The sequence below is a fragment of the Gastrolobium bilobum genome, unplaced genomic scaffold, assembly GCF_033153095.1.
Source record: "Gastrolobium bilobum isolate Gb01-03AN ecotype WA unplaced genomic scaffold, APGP_CSIRO_Gbil_v1 utg4377, whole genome shotgun sequence".
Lineage (NCBI taxonomy): Eukaryota > Viridiplantae > Streptophyta > Magnoliopsida > Fabales > Fabaceae > Gastrolobium > Gastrolobium bilobum.
This window is the reverse complement of record NW_026895684.1, coordinates 1138141-1148349: the sequence shown is the minus strand read 5'-3', so window position 1 is coordinate 1148349 and position 10209 is coordinate 1138141. Positions and strand designations below refer to the sequence as shown.

Genomic DNA, 10209 nt, shown 5'->3' with positions numbered 1-10209 from the left:
TTTAATATTTAATATATTAAGAATATTTTATTTAATATATTTTTGTCGTCGTGAAACTCAATGATACATAATATTATCACAATAAATTTAAATGATAAATTTAAAATCTGAAAAAAGTTTAGTGAGAATTGGTGTAATCACACGGGATGAAACTGAAATTTTCCTTAAATACAAGGGGTATAAAATCCTATCGACCTTTTTCTAATAACTATATTATATATTTATTTTTAATATTGTTAGATCAGAATTTCAATTGATTTTTTTTCTCCTCTTGAAATTCTTATTCAATGATTTAGAGATGAATAAATAAACCAACAATTTTTTATCCTTTAAACATGTTGACAGGGATTCGATCACTGACTGTAAGTATATAAAAAGCTTTATTGAGAAAGGATGTACCCACGGTCGCGTGATCTCTCCACCTCCAGGGAATTAGTCCTTCACTTTCAGTTGGAGAATACCCTTAAAACAATTTTTAAAAAAAGATGAATAAATAAAATAAACATAAAAAGTAGACATAATATCTTATTTCTAAATATAATTATATAAGTCATACACCAAAAGTAATAATGCGAGTAAAATTCAGACATTTTTTGCAAAAAGTGCTTTTAATAACATATGTAAACAAATTTGACGCTAATGTCAAACAAACAATGTATATTTCCATGATTAATAAATTATGGGAGAAATTATATTGATTATTATTACTTTTATCACTTTTTATGATCAACTTTGTCATCAAGATCAAATCTCGACTCTTAATATTATTTTGTAATAACTAATTTAATTTTAATCCAATAATAATAAAATTAATGATAAAAGATATTAAGAAAAAATCAAAGTAACTATAAATTAACTATCCCATAAATTATTGATAATTGACAACTCTAATCACCTCACTGTCAGGGTACTGATTCATGTGCCTCGCAATAGGGGAGGTTGGGCTTTTTGACCCTTATGCCCCTTAATTAATAATTAATTACCAAATTGCCCCTCATTCAAAACTATTTCGAAAATTTACCCTCCCCAACAAACATAACACCAATCTGCCCTTGTTTGACCGTTGACCACGAAGCCTACCCGGGTACACCATTACCTACCCGGGTAAATTTTGAAACTTTTTATCTACCCGAGTATGTAGGGGTGTACCCGGGTAGAGTTCTTGAATCTGGGAAAATGTTTGAATTATTTACCCGGGTACGGAGCAGTGTACCCGGGTAAACATCGACGGTAGGGTTTTAAAATACCCCAGCAGCCCCATTTCGAAAACCCACAAAAGGGGTACCCGAGTAGAGCTGCTGGAGGAGTGTCATCTTGAGCGATTTCAGGCATAATCTTGCACTAATTCGTCTTGTTTGTGATCATCATTCGCGGACCTTGCAACCTCTCTGCCTTCTACCGATTGAAATCGATCAAAGGTGCATTTTTTTTTCAGTTTTTTCAATTATGTTATGATTTCTGTTTTGATTCATTGTATTTTCGTTTATATCATTTGATTCTGTCCGAATTATTTTATCAATTTGTATGTCATACGCTTACCCTAACCCTAACCCTAACCCTGAATCTAACCCTAACCCTAACCCTAACCCTAACATGTATCTAATTTCTGATTTTGGTTATTTTTTCAGTTTAATAGTGTGACACAATGACCTCTCGACGCGTTTCAAAGCTGCCAGTGACCCATTCCGAGAGAAGAACCAAGAGTCGTCACGATGGGTCGTCATCCTCTCAGCCCCAGGCTGCTTCGAGTCAGGCTCCGGACTTGACGTTCGGATATTTGTTTGAGGATGACATACGTTCACACGAGAAGTTCGTGAAGTTTTTCATGACCCGGAAGATCTACGAACCGAAATCACTGGATTCGGCATTCTTCAACCTAGAGCGTTTTGACATTGTGCCGCTTCTTGAGCAGACACATTTACTTCACCTGGCGGAGATGCGGTGCCCATACTCGGAGGTTATGGTAAGAGCCTTCTACCAGAACCTTGGCTACTCGCAAGGCGAGCTGACTTCCCGTGTCTGCGGGATTGATATCATCATGACTGCTCCTATCTGGACGGAGCTACTGGGGTTCGATTTTGATGGTGTCACAGGAGCAGCACTATATGATGGAGACATCCATCATATATTTGGTGATTATAACCGGGAGACCATTGTTACAGAGACTAGGAGGGCAGACGCTGAGCCCGGTCATTTTGCTCATTATCCTGTTAGCAACTTGTCAGTTTCTGCTCGCATTCTTCATTATGTGGTGACACATATTATTTTCCAGCACCCGCATAATCACTCAAAGGTGCTGGTAGGGGACTTTGTCATCCTGTGGGCCCTCCTTCACAGTCAGCAGGTGAACTGGAGGCATTACATATGCATACTGATGTGGAAGGCAGCCAAGTCAAAGAAGGCTGAATTGCCTTTTGCATTTCTGGTGCAGAAGATTCTGCATAGATTTGGAGTGCCTATGGCAACAGAGACCTTGAAGACCGCCAGAGGCTGGAATGCTATATTTGGTGAGAGGCTCCTGAAGCAGTGTGGGATCCTACCGAACAGAGCGGGTATCTGGACGTGGAAGAAGGCACCAGAACCACCTGGATGGAATGTATGCCTTCTGACCCCATTTTTTGAAGAATTCTCTCCTTCAGTTCATTGCATGTAGTGCCCACTTTGATTTTCATCGTTTTTGTTTTTCCTTCAAATCGGACACCGTTCGGACCTTCAAAATGCCTCCCATTGTAGTAAACAACTATAGGAACCATGTTTGGACTTGAACTCATCTTTCACACAAAAATTAGATCTAGGTTTTGGGTTTGGAGGTTGGTTCGGATTTTTTAGCACAAAATGGGAGTATGGAGATGTAATCTCAATGTCCCACCAAGATTCAGCTTTCTGAAATGATGAGATGAAATATGTGTGATGTTTCGGATTAGAGAGGGTAAGAGAGAAAGATTTGGGGTTTCAAAAACCCTATACCTCGCAACAATGGCCGAAACCCATACATATTGGGGTTTCTGGACGCGATTTACCCGGGTACACTGCTCCGTACCCGGGTAAATAATTCAAACATTCTCCCAGATTCAAGAACTCTACCCGGGTACACCCCTACATACTCGGGTAGATAAAAAGTTTCAAAATTTACCCGGGTAGGTAATGGTGTACCCGGGTAGGCTTCGTGGTCAACGGTCAAACAGGGGCAGATTGGTGTTATGTTTGTTGGGGAGGGTAAATTTTCGAAATAGTTTTGAATGAGGGGCAATTTGGTAATTAATTATTAATTAAGGGGCATAAGGGTCAAAAAGCCGGGGAGGTTGTAGTGGAACACTGATCAAAATATTTTAACAAATTTTTTATTCAAATGTCATGTGAATAGTATTATTTTCAAATATATCACGTGGACAAATTCATCGAGCACTGTAGCGAACTCGGTTTGATGAGGTGTCACGTTCCTAGTAGACACCAAGTTCACTATCTGAGGTAGCAAACTTGGTTGTAAATTGTAATGTGTTCCACGGTTTCCAATATCGTGTGCTTAATGAGTTTCGATAGAAATTCATTAAACACACGATATTGGAAACCGTGAAACACCTTATAGTGGCCAAAGTGTCGCTATTGGAAAAAAAAACACTAAAATGTCACGCTAACAGTAAATTTTATCAAAATGTCACGTGACATATTTCGCTACACTGTGTAGCAAAATATGTGTGCAAATAATTCGCTACACAGTGTAGCGAAATATGCCGCGTCAGAATACACAGAACCAAAAATGCCACGTGTCAGACAGGGAGAATTTCGCTACACTGTGTAGCGAAATTCTCCATGTCTGACACGTGGCATTTTTGGTTCTGACGTGGCATATTTCGCTAAACCGTGTAGCGAAATATTTGCAAACGTATTTCGCTACACAGTGTAGCGAAATATGCCACGTGACATTTTGGCAAAATTTACTGTTGGTGTGACATTTTGGTTTTTTTTTTTCCAACAGTGGCACTTTGGCCATTCTTCCCCTTACAGTGTCCAATGAATTTGCCCACGTGACATATTGAGAAATAACACTATTCGCGTGGTAGTTGGGTAAAAAACTCGATGAACAGTGACATTTTGGTTACTTTTCCAAACTCGCTGGTAGATTTTTTTTTATTTTTTTTTTCACATATAAAAATATGGGAATAACATCTATCCTTTTAAAGGATATAAGTTTATATCCTTTTAGATCCTAACCGTTGATTTCCGTCCATCAACGGTTATAATCTATTGAGCCAAAATTATTAATTAATTAATAATAAATTTGACCCATTAAGTTTGGCCCAATAGATTATAACCGTTGATGGACGGAAATCAACGGTTAAGATCTAAAATGATATAAACTTATATCCTTTAAAAGGATAGATGTTTTTCCCTAAAAATATATATAATTAATAATTTTTCTTCTTCCTTCTTCTTACATGTCCAAATATAAATTTCGTACATTTTATTAGGGGAAGGATATTGTAACAATCAAGTTGTGTTACTACGATGTTATTATCAATCAATCTCACCGTTAGATCGATTATGTTGATCCAACGGTTATATTTATTTTTATCTTTTTTTTTGGACAAACATTTATTTTCATATTTAAAGTGAAAGCATTAAATATGAAAAATCATAACCATACAAAAGTAAAAATAAATATAAAGTATTAAATATGAAAAATCATGACCATACAAAGATGAAAATAAATATAACTGTTGGTTCAACATAATCAATCTAACGATGAGATTGATTGATAGTAACATGATAGTAACACAACTTTAGTTGTTACAATATTCTTCTTTTTTTTATTAACGTAAAAAAGATTAGTCTCAAAAAAAAAAAAAAATGACAAGAATTATAAATGCAAATTCACGTCAACGATCGGCAAAAGCTCTCCGTACTAAGCAATCTCTGGCAATGGTCATTGTCGTCTCAAATCACGAACAGAGCGATGGTAAAGTCAAATTAAATTCATTTATGGCATGGTGATTGAGACCATGGACCTTGAGCCATTCCTACTTTAGCCCTTTTATCTTTTGCTTTCACCCACACCTCCTTCTCCCTTTGTGTCTTTCTAATTAACGGTCCTTTTTAAAAGGAATCTTTCCCTGCATTGACATGTACCATCCTGATTTTACGCTTTTTCTAAGGTCTCATGGCTCACTCATCGAAGTACGACAAATAACATTAAAATAATATGAAAATATTTTAGTAAAACGATTTTTTTTCAAAAAAAAAAAAAAAAACGAAGAATTTTGTTATCTTTTATCAGATAATGTATATTTAGATTAATTTATTTCCAAATTAAAAAAAAATTAATCAGAAGTTTTTAGAAATATTTTTTAGTTTTTATTTTATTTTTTGGAAAATGCATTTATCATGTTACATGACAAATGAATAATTGTTATGTTAAAAAAAAGACAAGTTAAATTTATTAAATATTGTGTCATCTCACTTTTATAATAGTATATAATTTATCTTTTTCTTAACATCACAATTATTTATAATGCATTTCCCTTATTTTTTATAGGGTTTTATTAATGTTACGTGACATAATATAAGGGTAGTTTCTAACTCACACAATGATAAAGAGAGAGAAAGTGAAATGATGAAAGAAAAAAAAAAAAACATGTAATATATGGGTAGGAAAGTGAAAGTGAAGAAGCTTTTTTATATATAACATTTGTATACTTGTTTCGTGGCAATGCAACATTAATAACTCCCCCATGCCCCTACTCTGTCTCTCACGACTCACGGTGCATTTTGCATTCAGTTTCTTTGTCGAGTGAGCATAAAGAGACATTCTGGGGCCAATTGGTTATTTGGGTCTCTTCATTTTTTCAGCCACACCGTTACCAACACCAAGAAGTTTTGTTGGAAGCTTGGAGCATGGAAGTTCGTTCACAAAGAGGTAGTAGAGACACGAGCCCAGACCGTGCCAAAATATGCAGGTCGAAGCAAAAGGTGAAGCCCGCTAGAAAAGTTCAAGTTGTTTACTATCTCTCCCGAAATGGCCTATTGGAGCATCCCCATTACATGGAGGTCACCCTTTTGGCCAATCAACCTCTCCGTTTAAAAGGTGAATACATAAAAAAAACCTCTCTTGTTAATTAATTTTCTTGATATAACTTATTTTGTAAATTTGTATTATTCAATAAAGATGTATTCGATCGGCTCATGGCGCTCAGAGGGAGTGGAATGCCTTTGCAATATTCATGGTCTAGTAAAAGGTAGACTTTTATTAGTTTTTAATATATGCTCTTGATGCTATAACACACTACATAAGTTCATCTTGGGCAATTAGAATAAAAAAGTTTACTTCGTCAATTTTCAGGAACTATAAGAATGGTTATGTTTGGTGCGATTTGGCTCTGAAGGATATAATACATCCCGCAGAAGGAGGAGAATATGTACTCAAAGGATCTGAACTAGTAGAAGGATGCTCTGGTTATTATATATAATGCCAATTGTTTTTTTTTTGTTTTTGTTTTTGTTTTTTTCCATTTAAATAACAAAAACTAAACTATATATGATGCAGAAAGATTTCAACAAGTTAACTTGAGCAACAAACAAGTAGCGATTCATCAACAGCAAGAGTCAAATTATAATTATAATTCAAAGAGTAAGCCATTCAGTGGAAGCCTCCAGAAAGAAGCTGAAGAATACGAAGAATATGAAGAACACGACAAAGAATACGAGGATGGAGAGAAAACAAGTAATACGAGCTCAACCACCACACCTCACTCTCGTTGCTCCAGAGGTGTGTCCACGGAAGAACTTGTCGACGATGAAGACCACCACGATGCTGCTCAAAACAACAATACTAAGGTAATCATTACAAGTAACCATTCCCTACATAGTCATCATCATCATGTTCCTCCTTCGAACTCCACTACTCTGGCTGAGAAACTCAAGCAGGGAGGAATCAAATACCCGAGACGAATCGGAGATGGCACTGAGTCAGGGACCGTGTCGGTGACGTCATCAGCGCCGAGTCGCTACTCGGTTCTGCTGCAGCTGATAGCGTGCGGAAGCTCAGCGGCGGAGTTCAAGGGGAAACAGGAAGCGCGGTTGAGCAATGTGGGGACCAAACAGAGGGATAGTGTTGACAGGTCAGCAGCATCAGCTGAGAAGACATTTTCGGAGGGTGACCAGATGATGATCAACTGCGTCTCGGAGAATCCGAGGTTGTTGGGGAATTTGCAGTCAGAGGAAAAGGAATACTTCAGTGGGAGCCTTGTTGAGTCCATGAAAGCAAAGGCGGAGCCAGTTCTCAAGAAGTCTAATTCCTATAACGAAGAAAGGTTATAACTGCAGTTTCCTTCATTGTTTCTTCAATTCACAGACACCTTTGATTTCCATTTTGTAATTTATTTATTTATTTAATATTTATATGCAGGAGAAGCAAGCTAGGGATGGAGGTGAAGGTTACGGAAGAAGACAAGAGGGAGACGAAGGGAGGAGTGAAAGAGAAATGCATCCCTCTCAAGAAATCTTCTAAAGAGAGTAGGAAATGATGAGAATCAGATCATGCGAATCTATATGAGGAATTTGTGGAATGTGTAATTATTACACTAGTAATTAGGGGTTGTTGTCTGTTTTATTAATGTGTTTTAGGTTTCCAATTCGGTCTCATTAGTGCTGCTAGTGTTACAAAATGCAAATGTTTTGTGTAGATAATTAACCTCGCATATAAAAAATAGAACCGACTAAATCCTTACTCGGAATTAGAAATTAATTCTATAATTAATTTAAAGAGTTGAAATTGATGAGAATATCGACTTCTCTCAAAGAAATAATTAAGGTTGTTATAAAAAAAATAGTAAAAAGAAGAAGCACAATTGAAATCAAACACATTACTTGAAAACAATTACAAGATAAAAAATGCAATTTAACATATCAAAACAATATAGGATATTAACAATACACTTGATCTGGGTCTGGAAAAATACCATTATATTATTGAATTCAATATATCCCTCCTGTAGTATATTTTAAAGTTGAGGTCCTTGATTAGTTATCGGACTAAAGTTGAATTCTTTATACCTCTTGGGCCCATCGTGGGCTCGAGTTCATTTTCATAATAACTTTGACTTATATGTAAATAAAGCCCTAAAACTGATGAAAAAGTTTGGTATTACATTAAGCAATATGAACCATTATGAATGTATTTTGGCCGTGATACCATGTAAGGTTTTTGTAGGGACTGAGAAAAGTCTCGGAAAGAAAGTGAGATCAAGATAAGAATAACGAAGAACTCAATCTACGGGCTTTATTTTTTTGTATGAGTTAGTAACGTAAACAATCTCAATTTGAATTAATCATTACGGGACCAGTGTATATGAGTTAATGACATCCTCCTCTGGATATACAGTTTTAATGTGCATATGCCTAGTGTTCCATAACTGTATATGCGGGTACATCTTAGTCGTCTTACATGAGACGTGTGCCAGAAATCTACATGCATTAGGTGCTCCAGCAAATTCAAGAGGATGTGATTTGGGTGATGCACATCTCCCAAAGATCTCTATTAGGCTCGCTTCACCCTCAAAGTCATGTAGTGTGCATCTTTTCACACTACCTATAACCTATGATTTGTGCGACCGTTATACGTTGGGATCAAGTACGCCTCACTCTTTGGGACCGAGGTTAATGCAAGCGCGATGACCAGCCAATTAACTAACAAAATTTTACAAAAAATCACAATTAATTCATTAAATAGGCTTTTATCCTAAGCTTTTATAAATGACATTCAAATTAATTTAAAAAAATATTAAATTAATTCACCAACTAATTCACTAATTAGGTTTTATAAATGATATACAAATTAATTTAAAAAAATATTAAACTAATTCACTAATTAGGCTATTTTCCTAAGGTTTTATAAATGACATACAAATTAATTTACAAAAATATTTAATTAATTAACTAATTGGGCTTTTATCCTAAGGTTTTATAAATGACATGCAAATTAATTTACAAAAATATTAAATTAAATCACTAATTATAATTCACTAATTAGGCTTCTATCATAAGGTTTCATAAATTACATACAAATTAATTTAAAAATTAAATAACTAAAGATAGAAAAATTATTACATGTATTGGTGAGAACCCCAAATGCTAGAGAGAAGGAAGAGAAAAAAAAATTAGAGAGAGAAAGAGAATTTTGGAGAGAAGGAGAGAAACGAGCAAATGAAATGAGATAAAACATGGTCATGGTTCGAAAAGAACTCATGATCTCCTGGATTTAAATGATTTTGTAATTATGGAACTATTGTTGTAAATTCAAACTATGTTTGTGGGAGATAAAATATGTCAAATGAAGTGTCATAGCCAATGTTGTCAAACTCGAGTTTCTACGTAGAAACAGAAAATGATGGTAAAAATGTAAAACGTAGAAACGACACGAAACGTAAAGTTTTTACTTTCTACCACTTAAGGTCAAGATACAAAATTATATATATGCATGTAAAAAAATATCACAAAATGAATATGTGTGTGTGTTGAGCCTCTTATCTATCTAAAAAGGAAAATTATTTTTCATAACCAAGTATCAAAATTATAAACAGTGATAATTAACAAGTAATGAATAACCAATCTGCTCTAACTGCTTTATACACTCTGCAGATTTTGGATCATCGCTCATCAGGATATAATTTCACTTCTTTCAATGCACACAATGATCCAAAAACACAAAACGATTCTCTTAGCATAACTTATAATAGAATTGCAGCTTTATAAGATATAATTATAAAAAAACATATATCAAAACAAAAAGATATTAAGATACTATCAATATGATTTGGGGAAAATGAAAATTAGGTTTTTTTTAAAAAAAATTTGTAAATATTTTTTTTATTAAATTTTTAATTTTAAGTAAAAATGGTCAAATGGTAAAAACGAAAGATTTTACTGTTTTTACGCGGCGTTTCTACCAGTTTTTACCAATGGCAGTTGTTACTTGAGTTTTAACACGAATCACTCTAGTAAAAACATAAAAACGTAAGTTTTTACGTCTTTACACTAGTTTTTGACAACAATGGTCATAGCGAGATTTCGAAAAATTATGTGAAATAAAAAAAAAGTATGATCTGGATACCCGAGTCAAAAGTTATGGCCTTTCGAAGTTTTACAATAACGAAACTATCTAGCGCTGACATGACACGAATTCCGTCAGTATCATTGACACATCAATATTTGACA

General features: G+C 34.8%; 1 protein-coding gene across 1 annotated transcript; it reads left to right on the top strand.

Moving 5' to 3' along the window:
- Nucleotides 1-5892: 5892 nt before the first annotated feature.
- On the top strand, nt 5893-7520 carry LOC133290012 (protein SOSEKI 2). Its single transcript, XM_061488059.1, has 5 exons — nt 5893-6082; nt 6164-6233; nt 6338-6450; nt 6542-7307; nt 7403-7520. Exons 1-5 carry the CDS (start codon nt 5893-5895, stop codon nt 7518-7520), a joined length of 1257 nt encoding a protein of 418 aa, XP_061344043.1.
- The last annotated feature ends 2689 nt before the right edge of the window (nt 7521-10209 follow it).